This window comes from Spea bombifrons, chromosome 9 (genome assembly GCF_027358695.1).
Source record: "Spea bombifrons isolate aSpeBom1 chromosome 9, aSpeBom1.2.pri, whole genome shotgun sequence".
Lineage (NCBI taxonomy): Eukaryota > Metazoa > Chordata > Amphibia > Anura > Pelobatidae > Spea > Spea bombifrons.
In genome coordinates, this window is record NC_071095.1 from 29,597,610 (window position 1) to 29,613,977 (window position 16,368).

General features: G+C 43.4%; 1 protein-coding gene across 1 annotated transcript in view; it reads left to right on the forward strand.

Moving 5' to 3' along the window:
* Window positions 1-16,368, forward strand: part of TMEM87A (transmembrane protein 87A) — a 28,806-nt gene that overhangs the window by 993 nt on the left and 11,445 nt on the right. The window contains exons 2-10 of the mRNA XM_053474799.1: window positions 364-421; window positions 1,494-1,591; window positions 1,873-1,989; window positions 3,052-3,105; window positions 3,195-3,239; window positions 3,333-3,495; window positions 4,263-4,324; window positions 4,646-4,829; window positions 5,245-5,344. Coding sequence (XP_053330774.1) covers window positions 364-421; window positions 1,494-1,591; window positions 1,873-1,989; window positions 3,052-3,105; window positions 3,195-3,239; window positions 3,333-3,495; window positions 4,263-4,324; window positions 4,646-4,829; window positions 5,245-5,344 — 881 coding nt within the window. The remainder of the gene's footprint in view (window positions 1-363; window positions 422-1,493; window positions 1,592-1,872; window positions 1,990-3,051; window positions 3,106-3,194; window positions 3,240-3,332; window positions 3,496-4,262; window positions 4,325-4,645; window positions 4,830-5,244; window positions 5,345-16,368) is intronic.

Genomic DNA, 16,368 nt, shown 5'->3' on the forward strand with positions numbered 1-16,368 from the left:
TGACTTATGCATTATACGGGGCCAGCTCAGCCCTTCTTGCTGGAGAGGACTTCCAGTGGCGGCCCTTTTTATTGAATAGCGACATGTGGGCTGTTAAAAACATGACTCTCCCGTTAGTGAATTAACCCCGCTGTGATCATGTTGCCCCCAGTCTCAGTTGTGGTTTAACCCTTATCGCCTTGACACATCTCTTCCTTTCCCGACGGGCTTCAGAGATGTGCTTTCACAAAGAAGGGTTCAGGTCAATAGAGCGTCAGCCTCTTAGCCGACAGACCGTGTGTTGGCGGATAAGTATTGTGGGCTCGTGTATAAATCCCCCGCGTGTACTGTGGATGCTGATTCCATTTCTATCTGTTTTCACAGAACGAGTATTTCTCTTTCGGAAAGATCCTTTTCAAGAACTCCACCATCTTCATCAAATGTGAGTATATGAACGCTCCGCGATGGATAAAAAAAACTCCCAACTTTCATAATTATTTCTTAGTCCTGTGATTAAGCAGTAGGTATAGAGCGAAACGCGCCGGACGTATTTCTATCCCTCTATCTTTGGGGTGAGTCTCCCTGCTGTGTTGCAATTTGATGAATACTGATATGCAAGGCTTGTTAGTGTTGATTGTTTTATACCAATATAATAAATACATCATAAAATTCTGTACACGGGAAGCTAACCTCCGTATTTTTTTCTTATATTGAAGGATGTCTGCTCATTTTTACCTTTAATTTTTCAGATGTTTCCTAAGCCTACTTTTCCTCAATGGTTTTGACACTTTTCCAAGTTTGAGTACATACTGGTCTTGCTGAGCAGGTTTTTTTTTTGTTGACATAAGAGTTTAGTTATTTTTTATTTAATTTTTTTTTACTTGCCTTACTTACACGTTACGGCTGAATAAACCGAGAATAAATTGAACCAAGATATGACTAAGTGCATTGGTTTAGACGAAGGCAAACAAAGTCTTAAAATCATGATAATTTTACCAAGAAAAGAGGGGTCGGGGGGGGGGATGGATTACGTAATTTTTACATTAAAAAGTCAATGTATTCCTTTATTTATTTCATAACTACTGTATGATGCCATTGAAATGCTTGAGTTTTTGTTATTACCTTTGCAGCGACACTCCAGTGATCTCATACAGTAGATACAATGCATCTGATAGCTGTGTGATCCCTTTAAATGTTGATGGTGTTCCTCCTTGCAAATTAATCAGGATATTATGCAGAATACTCCCGTATGCATTTGTCCGCCCCGAGCTGTTTTTTCCGTGTTATCATGTGATATACTTACCTCCGCTGCAGTGTCACAAGTGCCGTGACTGGGGGGCATATTCAGACCCACATGCACAGAAAGCACTTCCATTGTTTTCAATCAGCGTGCTTTCCTGTCACTGATTGGCTGCTTCAGGCAGGCTACCTCCGGCAGTTGCTTTCTTGTTTGTGAAGAACACTTATTAAAGTGGTCTGACAATCCCATTTCTCCATGTCTCTTTTTGTCATAGTTGAAGGTGACCAGAAGACGTGCGACCATTCTCTGAGTTACAACATCAGTTGGTACCTACGCCACTGCAATTGTTATAATGAGCTCTCAAACTTTAGGGTAAGTAAGCGGGGCACCTTGCTTGTCTATAAAAGTGCCATCCGTGTTACCCACTTCCTAGTATTATTTGCCCCGTGTGTATCAGTTCTGTGTCCCCTTTTAGCGATAGTTTCTTGGGTAGCCTTGATGCCGTAAAGGTTGAGGCTGAACTACATCTCCCATGATTCTCTGCAGAGGCTTACTGATAATACTTGAGCGACAGTCTTCTACATTTTTGGCAGACGTTTTAGGCTACCATCATGTATGGGTTTTAAATAGAATGAACGTTTTCTGTCTTTCAGAAAGAGCAGCCCGAGCAGTATATATCGTCTCCTACGGTGGTGCAAGGAGGTTGGACGGGATCGTATGCGTCTGGCTCTTTCGTCGTGCAGAATTGTGTGGAGCTTTTCAAACCCATGGTACTATTTGTTTTGGTTTTTTTAAACTTTATTTTTTAGATTTTCCCAAAACAAATACGTGGAAACTGGCGTGTCACAGCAAGCCACGCACCCAGACGATATACAATCAGCGTCAAGAAAGAAAGCCAACTTGTCATCCATGGGTCAACAAAAATAAATTCAATTTAAATAAAAAAAAAAAAACATGCAGTCCGCGTAGACTTCACCTATGTAGATGCCACAAATCCCATATTTTCAGATGCTTGGGAATAGTTAGTAGCCATGTGGGCTGAATATTTGTACGCTTTCTTCTACCCATTGTGCTACTTGGTTTATTGCAGGTTGATGAGGTGACTTCATATTTGTAGCAATCGATTAATATGTGCATGGCCAGTTTCCCAACATTAGAATTAATATCCTCGGAGAACATTTCCATCATACATGGCCAATTGCACCCCTCTAACGTTTACTAGACATTATTGGGAAAACACAAGCTAGTGGAGATGGGACCTAAAACCATCGTTACTGAATCATTTTAAGTGCCTCCCAGTGCAAGGAGGTTCAGTGGGAGACCCCCAGATGCATTTTTACCAAAGCTCAATGGGGAATTAGTAAACTTGAATCACGAGTATAGCGCCAATATGACCAAAGAATAAAACTAAATCACAAAGGGGATTTGTGAAAAGGTTTCATGATTTTATGTTCTTGGCCATACGGTTTAGAGTTTTGGAGCGGAGCATTGGATCTAACCGTAGAAGAGGCAGTTGTATTACGAGCTGTTATGGTTTGGAACACCCATGACTTTTCTCACTCACTCTTTTCTATCCATCCATCAATCCTTCTATCTTTCGATCTGCTGGGCCAAGGTCCAGTCGCAGTTCTTGGTGTAATCTCACGCTGTATGTAGAACCGTTTGGTTCTTGGTGTAATCTCACGCTGTATGTAGAACCGCCTCTGGAAATTACCGATGTAAGAAATATATCAGGGCAGAGTAATAGAAATGGAAAAATATCGGCTGTGTCTTCATACTCTACCGGACCGTAGCTACATTTTCTCAATGCGTGTACTCTTGTTTTTGTCCAGATGTTCTACAAGACCTACAACGAGCCAACGTACCTCTATGATGACAAGCACGAGGTAAGTATTTTGTTCTACATAATGCCCAGCATCGGTGGACGTTTTCGATGTGGTGGGCATCTTGCGAAGTATGTTTTTTTTTCTTCCAGAGGAAAGACAATGAGACTGTGAAGCCGGTGTCTACTGAAAAACCCGTAAGTACTTTGACCGTCCCATGGGGTGTTAATGGTGCGATCACCGAGTCCCAGGGAATGGCGTGTTTGAATCGCCTATGATTTTCTTGTTAGGCAATGAATGCTGTCATGAACACGTGGCAGGACGGTCCATACCTATTTATTGCCCGCGTTATGACACAAACAACCCAGGAGGGGGCACCGAGAACAAAAAGAAATGAACCTGCCGCTCCAGTTGTCACAACTACACCCAGTAGCAAAGACAACACCTTCACCAGTAAGTGTGATGTTTGGGTTTCAGATATCCACGTCTAGGAAAAGATGCGTAATTGAATGTCGATACTGTTATAAGAGCCTCTGCAGCCATCGTGTACTTCAGTGCATATGATGGCTGAGTGGTCACTTTAAACGTTTGTTTAAGGGGTGGGGAGATTATGCAGAATGCCACGTGTGCATTTCCCTCTTTCCCTGTCCCCCAGCTCTAAAGCTTGCAATAGATGTGGTTGTCCTAAAGAGCCTGTACGTTATACTCACTGCCAGCCGGCAGCGAAGCGAGGGTTCCAGATCGTCTGAGACCCTGTGCGCATGTTTTAAAAGCTCTCCCATCGCCTTTATGGTTTTTATGTGATTAAACCTTGAGGAACGTTAGTAATGACTGATCTGCTAAGGTATATTTCCCGGGCATTCTTCTGTATAACACGATGTCCATTGAATAGTATTTAGTGATCACTCCCATTAGTCAAATTCTCTACTTCTCATCCTTATTGATAAGAATACATTTGGAACATTAAATGGCTTCTCTCTATTTGTGCCATTCTTCAGTACCAATAAACCTTCCTCTGATCTGATACCGAGGGCACCTCTTACACTTATATGCCTCTCATAGAAGGGGGCACCATGTATATATAAATAGACACGGCTCTTTATTTTCCAGTTTTTGCTTTGTCTGGCTCAGCCTACATATATTATGATGTTATTGTCCTCCTTGTAGTTCTCTTGTTCGTTCCTTTCTTCATATTGTGACCGTTGTGCACTTTTCCCCAGTGATTGTGGAAGTGAAAGGACCTTATGAATATCTAACGCTGGCTGACTACCCGCGGATGATTGTAAGTAAAGTGTTCATGTATTGGGTGACGTTGGGCAGCATTTCTTATTTTTAGATCGCATTGCAGTTTCTGAACAATATATATAACTGACAGTAACATTAACACATATTAACCCCTTCAGGACAACAGGTTGTCCTTAAACCCATTAATGACCATGCATCACATGGTACATGTACGGTCTTTGTGGTGAAGGGGTTAAGATAAAATGGTACAAAAGGCAGTGCGCTGCAGTTTGTCATGAAAGGGCTTAATGTAAGGGAAGAGCTTTAGTTACTATCACGGTCTATGTTTCTGAACAGATTTTTCTTCCTTTGCCCGCAGTTCTTCATGGTCATGTGCATCGTATACGTGCTCTTTGGCGTTCTGTGGTTGGCTTGGTCTGCCTGCTATTGGAGGGACTTGCTCCGGATACAGTTCTGGGTGGGCGCCGTCATCTTCCTGGGCATGTTGGAGAAAGCCGTGTTCTATGCAGAGTTCCAAAACATCCGTTATAAGGGAGAGTCAGGTACGATGCTTGGTTAATGGATGGCGGGATGGGTTTAGGGATGCACCGAAATGAAAATTCTGGACCGAAACCGTAAATTCAGGATTCACTTGGCAGAAACCGAAAATTACCCCCCACACGCACACTGTTATAAAAAAAAAAAAGAAAAAACTTTTATTAAAAGTAACACACCAAAATTGGACAAAAAATTCAATAACATTGATATGAATATATATATATAGGATTAACAGCAATCACACTCCTATCATAGAAGCCTTCACAACTTTAAAGGCTTCACGACCGCTAACATATTGGTAGCGAAATGTTAATAGGTTTTAAGTTTACTCTGAAGCATTACAGATCTAAATGTGTTATTGTTCCTATACGCGTTGGCTGAATAACCAGAAATCATGTTTGGTTTTCTGTTTACTGTCAGTTGAAGGAGCGGTTATCCTTGGAGAGTTACTTTCAGCTGTGAAGCGATCGTTGGCGCGAATACTCGTCATCATCGTCAGTCTGGGATATGGCATTGTGAAGTAAGTGACATGAAATAATACAAAAAAAAAAAAGTAAATGTGAATACACATACAAACATGTTTACACGTATGTAAGCTGTTGGCTACAGGTAAACCCTTTCACTAAGTAATCTGATTTTAAAAGGTATTTTAAAGCCTTACTCCCTAAATCGCTATGGAAATGTCTTTAAATTTTCCTTCTAGCACATTTATTTACTGTAGGACGATAGAGAGTCTGGCATTAAGATTATACACTATTCACATTTGTCATTAAAGCTGAGATTGAAAGGGACCACACAGGTAAATTGTCCACTAATCCAGTATTCACAAAGAATCCCAAAGAGTCTCCAAACTGAGTGCATCCGGTGTACTTTGCACAGACTCAGCGGAGTGACTGCCAAGGTTTTTCCCCACTGAACTGACTGTATTTAAGAACTGTAAATCCCCCGATAAAACCATTATTAGGGGTTATTCTCTAGACACTTTCTGAAAAGACTCAACCTTATTTTAGATTTCAAATGATTCTAAATGAAATGTTTTGTGAAGGCTTCAATGTAAAGTTTTATATTATTACAAGCGTCCAACATCAAAATCTCAAATGATAGGAATTTCAATGTCTCCTTTTTGACAGCTAGAGAAAAGGTAACGCTTTTTAAAGTGTACCAAATGTTTATGGTGCTGCTGTAACGGGAACCATTGTAGGTTTGTAATAATCAAATAGTAAGAGTGTGAAAAATGCAACAAATAACCAGCTAGATTTTGGGCCATTTTCATTTATTATGAAGTGGTTTTGATTTGGGGAGAGGGTAAAAGGAGGGGAATCGTTGGGAGAATCCAGGGAACTTGGGGTTTTAGCCTCTTGCATGAGTTGGACAATTATCGGCATGGGGAGTCATTTCGAGACATATTTCTGATAACGACATCATATGGACGTCCTCGTATGGGTATTTCAGAAATATAGCTTTTCCACATAATCCTCATTTAATTCTTCTAACCCGATATCACTTCCCGTGCTGGTTGCGTTGTCCGTTATTTCCATCTCCTGTTCCGTTTCTCTATCACATTTGCCTTCATTTATCTGGTTTAAAGTGTCCGTTTATTCTTCATCCGTTGGTGATCGTATTTAGCAACTGGCATCGAGTCAACTGACTGTTCGCTCCTTCCATGCGCGGCCAGCCAGCCGTTCTGTAGAACGTGTGATTATGCTACATAAGATGAAGGCTAATCTGTTTAATTATACAGTTTCCTGCACATCCTATACCCGGGTTCTGCCTGTAGATAGATATGTATATAGTGAAAACCCGGGGATAGGATGCGTATGTAATCATATTTAATAGATTATCGTGTTTCTGATATAATTTTGTCTGCTGGTTTTTGTTTTGTTTGCGTTGGATACGGTGTGTTGGTATGGAGGATTGTTGTCGGTTCTACTGCTCTATGACATCAGAGATGGTGAAGCGCACTCAGCAGTGTAGATCAGGAACGGAGCAGTCCGTTGCTACCTGCTGCCTTTTGTAGTGTGCTATTGACTTCAGTGAGAGAATATAGAGATGGATATATCAAAGGAGGATTGTTTCACAAATCTGTGTTACAAAAACATCATCTTCTACGGCGTGGAAGAGAACGAGCCGCCTTACGATCCCGCCTGCGAGGTGGATGACGTTCACATGAGGACGGTATCCGAAATAAGTCTGGAAATGGGTGAAGATCTTCCCAGTGGAGACATGGAGCCTCCTTATGTGCTTAACTACCGGCCATACGAAGATGTGCACATGAGAACGGTGTCCGAAATAAGTCTGGAAATGGCTGAAGATCTTCCCAGTGGAGACATTTGGCCTCCTTGTGTGCTGAACTACCGTCCATATGAAGACGCACACATGGACACACTGTCGGATATCAGTTCGCAGCTCAGTTACCAACACGAGAACGATGTGCCCAGGAGAGCCGCCTCCAAGATCGGCGTTGAAATGAGCTCCCGCTCAGAGACTCTCTCCGCTAAAATGCCAAGAGGGGGGAAAGCAGCCAGATTTTTTAGAAGCCTCTTCAAGCCGAAAAGATTCAAGGCCAGCTGCTTCTGCGTTTGCGTCTGTGGCATTGAATAACTTTTCCAAGAAGACCTGGGAGATGCTGAACCCCCAAGTTCCCTGTGATTCCCCTCCCTGTATCCTTTCCCCAATCCAATATATAATAAATGAAAATTACCAAAACTATACTGGGTTATTTGTATTTTTTGCTGTCTTCTCTTACTATTACAGATGGGGTAGAATTGAAAGGGCAGAGGTAGAAGGCTGAGGGAGGAGAGTCAGGCCAAGTCGTTTCCCAGTTTCATTCCTACAATAGAAACATTGAATTTGACAACAGATGATAAAAATCTGACTGCAGCAAAGGCTCAAACCTTAATCAGTTGTTGGTTTTGAGATTCAGGAGCCATATGCCTATCCCATGCATGTTTGTTTCCTCACTGTATTAACCTCTACCACTTCTACTGGGGAGATGTTCTAGGTATCTCCCGCCATCTCTGTTACGTATCATCTACCTGCATCCACTACCTGTGCACCTGTCAGGGTCCCCGCCAGCGTCGCAGTTGCTCACCGGAGTACCCGCTTGTTCCAAACGCCAGGTCCCGCGTCTTGTCCGATGCTTCCTCCTCCGCAGCCATCTCAACCCCTGCTGGGCGCGCTCGCCCTCACAAAACATTATACGTTCCTCGACACAAACAACGGGAAACGCGCATGAGTGATGTCATGCCCAAGGGGCGTGGTGTTCACTTGCGGGGTATTCAAAAACGGATCCTCAGTGCTCGGTTATTGTGCCGTGTAGACCTCTGTTCCTTCCTGCTTATTCCTGATTGACTCCTTGTGTACCAGACCCGACTATCCTACATTACGCTGATTAACCTCTTGTGTACCAGATCCAACTATCCTGCATACTGGACTCCGCTTACCTTGCTGGCGCCTGTTGCCGCCTCACGGCACCTCGCAATATTTTTAAGCATTTTCTCTTGAATTGATGCGTGTGCCGCATGCATTAAAAACGTGCAGTCTGAGGCAAAGTATTGTTTATAACTATTAAGAATCACTTCATTTGATCCATTGATTCAATCCAGAGGCTGTAAATGTAGAGACGTTTTGTAAAGCTTCTAAAATGTGAGATAGCAGACAAAGTTTTATAAATGGAACCGAGTTCCGAAGCGGTAGACGTTAATACGGCGAGTGAATATAAAATCTGCACGGGATTGGCATACGGCTCCTGAATCTAAGACGAGACCAACGACTGGTTAAGGTTTGAGTCTTAAATCAGGAAGAATCAGTGAGATGAACTAAAACCCGGCACACACACATTAGCTTGCATTATGGTCTCCACAAGGCTTTGTTCCCAGGGCTGCTTTTTTAGTTTAGTTTAATGGTTTAATGAATGAACGTGGTACTTATGATCACAATAATTATATATTGCTATAAATCCCCTATGGAGGCCACCTAAACCATGTCTAAGGATCTGCTTACTGTTCCAGTTCCCTTGGTCATTAGAGACCTGTTACACGTATGTTTCACGCTTTGAGCGCAGTGCGGGGATTCTACATACTGCCGGGAGGCACCTGCAGCATGTAGCGTTCTTATGGATTCAGATTTATAGTTTTCGGTTGCCGAGGTGGTAACTCTTATGGGAACATTTGGGGGGAAAAATGTCTTTCTAACACAGGCCAATAATTATTTTCTTACGCACAACCGGAAAAGGACCTCCCAAGTGTGAAGTTAGGGCAGCCCCGATGTTCAGGCTCTGCCCTGCGTAGATGCCCCTTGTGGGGGGATCCAGTCTGATCTCCTAATGCAGCCTTAGAAGCGCCATTGCTGGTACTGTGGAACGCTCAAACCCTTCCCAGAAATAATTATTTCATCGTGTAATATTTGGCTAATGCATTCAAGAAGGTTATTACAGAGCAAACCGTGAAAAATACACTACACAACACGATTTGGGGAACAGAAGGAAAATAAAGAGAATACAAATATATTGTAACGGGAACCATTGTAGGTTTGTAATAATCAAATAGTAAGAGTGTGAAAAATGCAACAAATAACCAGCTAGATTTTGGGCCATTTTCATTTATTATGAAATGGTTTTGATTTGGGGAGAGGGTAAAAGGAGGGGAATCGTTGGGAGAATCCAGGGAACTTGGGGTTTTAGCCTCTTGCATGAGTTGGACAATTATCGGCATGGGGAGTCATTTCGAGACATATTTCTGATAACGACATCATATGGACGTCCTCGTATGGGTATTTCAGAAATATAGCTTTTCCACATAATCCTCATTTAATTCTTCTAACGCGATATCACTTCCCGTGCTGGTTGCGTTGTCCGTTATTTCCATCTCCTGTTCCGTTTCTCTATCACATTTGCCTTCATTTATCTGGTTTAAAGTGTCCGTTTATTCTTCATCCGTTGGTGATCGTATTTAGCAACTGGCATCGAGTCAACTGACTGTTCGCTCCTTCCATGCGCGGCCAGCCAGCCGTTCTGTAGAACGTGTGATTATGCTACATAAGATGAAGGCTAATCTGTTTAATGATACAGGTTACTGCGCATCCTATACCCGGGTTCTGCCTGTAGATAGATATGTATATAGTGAAAACCCGGGTATAGGATGCGTATGTAATCATATTTAATAGATTATAGTGTTTCTGATATAATTTTGTCTGCTGGTTTTTGTTTTGTTTGCGTTGGATACGGTGTGTTGGTATGGAGGATTGTTCTCGGTTCTACTGCTCTATGACATCAGAGATGGTGAAGCGCACTCAGCAGTGTAGATCAGGAACGGAGCAGTCCGTTGCTACCTGCTGCCTTTTGTAGTGTGCTATTGACTTCAGTGAGAGAATATAGAGATGGATATATCAAAGGAGGATTGTTTCACAAATCTGTGTTACAAAAACATCATCTTCTACGGCGTGGAAGAGAACGAGCCACCTTACGATCCCGCCTGCGAGGTGGATGACGTTCACATGAGGACGGTATCCGAAATAAGTCTGGAAATGGGTGAAGATCTTCCCAGTGGAGACATGGAGCCTCCTTATGTGCTTAACTACCGGCCATACGAAGATGTGCACATGAGAACGGTGTCCGAAATAAGTCTGGAAATGGCTGAAGATCTTCCCAGTGGAGACATTTGGCCTCCTTGTGTGCTGAACTACCGTCCATATGAAGACGTACACATGGACACACTGTCGGATATCAGTTCGCAGCTCAGTTACCAACACGAGAACGATGTGCCCAGGAGAGCCGCCTCCGAGATCGGCGTTGAAATGAGCTCCCGCTCAGAGACTCTCTCCGCTAAAATGCCAAGAGGGGGGAAAGCAGCCAGATTTTTTAGAAGCCTCTTCAAGCCGAAAAGATTCAAGGCCAGCTGCTTCTGCGTTTGCGTCTGTGGCATTGAATAACTTTCCCAAGAAGACTTGGGAGGTGCTGAACCCCCAAGTTCCCTGTGATTCCCCTCCCTGTATCCTTTCCCCAATCCAATATATAATAAATGAAAATTACCAAAACTATACTGGGTTATTTGTATTTTTTGCCGTCTTCTCTTACTATTACAGATGGGGTAGAATTGAAAGGGCAGAGGTAGAAGGCTGAGGGAGGAGAGTCAGGCCAAGTCGTTTCCCAGTTTCATTCCTACAATAGAAACATTGAATTTGACAACAGATGATAAAAATCTGACTGCAGCAAAGGCTCAAACCTTAATCAGTTGTTGGTTTTGAGATTCAGGAGCCATATGCCTATCCCATGCATGTTTGTTTCCTCACTGTATTAACCTCTACCACTTCTACTGGGGAGATGTTCTAGGTATCTCCCGCCATCTCTGTTACGTATCATCTACCTGCATCCACTACCTGTGCACCTGTCAGGGTCCCCGCCAGCGTCGCAGTTGCTCACCGGAGTACCCGCTTGTTCCAAACGCCAGGTCCCGCGTCTTGTCCGATGCTTCCTCCTCCGCAGCCATCTCAACCCCTGCTGGGCGCGCTCGCCCTCACAAAACATTATACGTTCCTCGACACAAACAACGGGAAACGCGCATGAGTGATGTCATGCCCAAGGGGCGTGGTGTTCACTTGCGGGGTATTCAAAAACGGATCCTCAGTGCTCGGTTATTGTGCCGTGTAGACCTCTGTTCCTTCCTGCTTATTCCTGATTGACTCCTTGTGTACCAGACCCGACTATCCTACATTACGCTGATTAACCTCTTGTGTACCAGATCCAACTATCCTGCATACTGGACTCCGCTTACCTTGCTGGCGCCTGTTGCCGCCTCACGGCACCTCGCAATATTTTTAAGCATTTTCTCTTGAATTGATGCGTGTGCCGCATGCATTAAAAACGTGCAGTCTGAGGCAAAGTATTGTTTATAACTATTAAGAATCACTTCATTTGATCCATTGATTCAATCCAGAGGCTGTAAATGTAGAGACGTTTTGTAAAGCTTCTAAAATGTGAGATAGCAGACAAAGTTTTATAAATGGAACCGAGTTCCGAAGCGGTAGACGTTAATACGGCGAGTGAATATAAAATCTGCACGGGATTGGCATACGGCTCCTGAATCTAAGACGAGACCAACGACTGGTTAAGGTTTGAGTCTTAAATCAGGAAGAATCAGTGAGATGAACTAAAACCCGGCACACACATTAGCTTGCATTATGGTCTCCACAAGGCTTTGTTCCCAGGGCTGCTTTTTTAGTTTAGTTTAATGGTTTAATGAATGAACGTGGTACTTATGATCACAATAATTATATATTGCTATAAATCCCCTATGGAGGCCACCTAAACCATGTCTAAGGATCTGCTTACTGTTCCAGTTCCCTTGGTCATTAGAGACCTGTTACACGTATGTTTCACGCTTTGAGCGCAGTGCGGGGATTCTACATACTGCCGGGAGGCACCTGCAGCATGTAGCGTTCTTATGGATTCAGATTTATAGTTTTCGGTTGCCGAGGTGGTAACTCTTATGGGAACATTTGGGGGGAAAAATGTCTTTCTAACACAGGCCAATAATTATTTTCTTACGCACAACCGGAAAAGGACCTCCCAAGTGTGAAGTTAGGGCAGCCCCGATGTTCAGGCTCTGCCCTGCGTAGATGCCCCTTGTGGGGGGATCCAGTCTGATCTCCTAATGCAGCCTTAGAAGCGCCATTGCTGGTACTGTGGAACGCTCAAACCCTTCCCAGAAATAATTATTTCATCGTGTAATATTTGGCTAATGCATTCAAGAAGGTTATTACAGAGCAAACCGTGAAAAATACACTACACAACACGATTTGGGGAACAGAAGGAAAATAAAGAGAATACAAATATATTGTAACGGGAACCATTGTAGGTTTGTAATAATCAAATAGTAAGAGTGTGAAAAATGCAACAAATAACCAGCTAGATTTTGGGCCATTTTCATTTATTATGAAATGGTTTTGATTTGGGGAGAGGGTAAAAGGAGGGGAATCGTTGGGAGAATCCAGGGAACTTGGGGTTTTAGCCTCTTGCATGAGTTGGACAATTATCGGCATGGGGAGTCATTTCGAGACATATTTCTGATAACGACATCATATGGACGTCCTCGTATGGGTATTTCAGAAATATAGCTTTTCCACATAATCCTCATTTAATTCTTCTAACGCGATATCACTTCCCGTGCTGGTTGCGTTGTCCGTTATTTCCATCTCCTGTTCCGTTTCTCTATCACATTTGCCTTCATTTATCTGGTTTAAAGTGTCCGTTTATTCTTCATCCGTTGGTGATCGTATTTAGCAACTGGCATCGAGTCAACTGACTGTTCGCTCCTTCCATGCGCGGCCAGCCAGCCGTTCTGTAGAACGTGTGATTATGCTACATAAGATGAAGGCTAATCTGTTTAATGATACAGGTTACTGCGCATCCTATACCCGGGTTCTGCCTGTAGATAGATATGTATATAGTGAAAACCCGGGTATAGGATGCGTATGTAATCATATTTAATAGATTATAGTGTTTCTGATATAATTTTGTCTGCTGGTTTTTGTTTTGTTTGCGTTGGATACGGTGTGTTGGTATGGAGGATTGTTCTCGGTTCTACTGCTCTATGACATCAGAGATGGTGAAGCGCACTCAGCAGTGTAGATCAGGAACGGAGCAGTCCGTTGCTACCTGCTGCCTTTTGTAGTGTGCTATTGACTTCAGTGAGAGAATATAGAGATGGATATATCAAAGGAGGATTGTTTCACAAATCTGTGTTACAAAAACATCATCTTCTACGGCGTGGAAGAGAACGAGCCACCTTACGATCCCGCCTGCGAGGTGGATGACGTTCACATGAGGACGGTATCCGAAATAAGTCTGGAAATGGGTGAAGATCTTCCCAGTGGAGACATGGAGCCTCCTTATGTGCTTAACTACCGGCCATACGAAGATGTGCACATGAGAACGGTGTCCGAAATAAGTCTGGAAATGGCTGAAGATCTTCCCAGTGGAGACATTTGGCCTCCTTGTGTGCTGAACTACCGTCCATATGAAGACGTACACATGGACACACTGTCGGATATCAGTTCGCAGCTCAGTTACCAACACGAGAACGATGTGCCCAGGAGAGCCGCCTCCGAGATCGGCGTTGAAATGAGCTCCCGCTCAGAGACTCTCTCCGCTAAAATGCCAAGAGGGGGGAAAGCAGCCAGATTTTTTAGAAGCCTCTTCAAGCCGAAAAGATTCAAGGCCAGCTGCTTCTGCGTTTGCGTCTGTGGCATTGAATAACTTTCCCAAGAAGACTTGGGAGGTGCTGAACCCCCAAGTTCCCTGTGATTCCCCTCCCTGTATCCTTTCCCCAATCCAATATATAATAAATGAAAATTACCAAAACTATACTGGGTTATTTGTATTTTTTGCTGTCTTCTCTTACTATTACAGATGGGCTAGAATTGAAAGGGCAGAGGTAGAAGGCTGAGGGAGGAGAGTCAGGCCAAGTCGTTTCCCAGTTTCATTCCTACAATAGAAACATTGAATTTGACAACAGATAATAAAAATCTGACTGCAGCAAAGGCTCAAACCTTAATCAGTTGTTGGTTTTGAGATTCAGGAGCCATATGCCTATCCCATGCATGTTTGTTTCCTCACTGTATTAACCTCTACCACTTCTACTGGGGAGATGTTCTAGGTATCTCCCGCCATCTCTGTTACGTATCATCTACCTGCATCCACTACCTGTGCACCTGTCAGGGTCCCCGCCAGCGTCGCAGTTGCTCACCGGAGTACCCGCTTGTTCCAAACGCCAGGTCCCGCGTCTTGTCCGATGCTTCCTCCTCCGCAGCCATCTCAACCCCTGCTGGGCGCGCTCGCCCTCACAAAACATTATACGTTCCTCGACACAAACAACGGGAAACGCGCATGAGTGATGTCATGCCCAAGGGGCGTGGTGTTCACTTGCGGGGTATTCAAAAACTGATCCTCAGTGCTCGGTTATTGTGCCGTGTAGACCTCTGTTCCTTCCTGCTTATTCCTGATTGACTCCTTGTGTACCAGACCCGACTATCCTACATTACGCTGATTAACCTCTTGTGTACCAAATCCAACTATCCTACATTATGCTGATTAATCTCTTGTGTACCAGATCCAGCTATCCTGCATACTGGACTCCGCTTACCTTGCTGGCGCCTGTTGCCGGCTCACGGCACCTCGCAATATTTTTAACCGTTTTCTCTTGAATTGATGCGTGTGCCGCATGCATTAAAAACGTGCAGTTTGAGGCAAAGTATTGTTTATAACTATTAAGAATCACTTCATTTGATCCATTGATTAAATCCAGAGGCTGTAAATGTAGAGACGTCTTGTAAAGCTTCTAAAACGTGAGACAGCAGACAAAGTTTTATAAATGGAACCGAGTTCCGAAGCGGTAGACGTTAATACGGCGAGTGAATATAAAATCTGCACGGGATTGGCATACGGCTCCTGAATCTAAGACGAGACCAACGACTGGTTAAGGTTTGAGTCTTAAATCAGGAAGAATCAGTGAGATGAACTAAAACCCGGCACACACATTAGCTTGCATTATGGCCTCCACAAGGCTTTGTTCCCAGGGCTGCTTTTTTAGTTTAGTTTAATGGTTTAATGAATGAACGTGGTACTTATGATCACAATAATTATATATTGCTATAAATCCCCTATGGAGGCCACCTAAACCATGTCTAAGGACCTGCTTACTCTTCCAGTTCCCTTGGTCATTAGAGACCTGTTACGCGTATGTTTCACGCTTTGAGCGCCGTACGGGGATTCTACATACTGCCGGGAGGCACCTGCAGCATGTTCCGTTCTTATGGATTCAGATTTATAGTTTTCGGTTGCCGAGGTGGTAACTCTTATGGGAACATTTGGGGGGAAAAATGTCTTTCTAACACAGGCCAATAATTATTTTCTTACGCACAACCGGAAAAGGACCTCCCAAGTGTGAAGTTAGGGCAGCCCCGATGTTCAGGCTCTGCCCTGCGTAGATGCCCCTTGTGGGGGGATCCAGTCTGATCTCTAAATGCAGCCTTAGAAGCGCCATTGCTGGTACTGTGGAACGCTCAAACCCTTCCCGGAAATAATTATTTCATCGTGTAATATTTGTCTAATGCATTCAAGAAGGTTATTACAGAGCAAACCGTGAAAAATACACTACACAACACGATTTGGGGAACAGAAGGAAAATAAAGAGAATAAAAATATATTGTAACGGGAACCATTGTAGGTCTGTAATAATCAAATAGTAAGAGTGTATAAAATGCAACAAATAACCAGCTAGATTTTGGGCCATTTTCATTTATTATGAAGTGGTTTTGATTTGGGGAGAGGATAAAAGGAGGGGGGTTGCTGGGGGAATCCAGGGAACTTGGGGTTTTAGCCTCTTGCATGAGTTGGACAATTATCGGCATGGGGAGTCGTTTCAAGACATATTTCTGATAACGACATCATATGGACGTCCTCGTATGGGTATTTCAGAAATATAGCTTTTCCACATAATCCTCATTTAATTCTTCTAACGCGATATCACTTCCCGTGCTGGTTGCGTT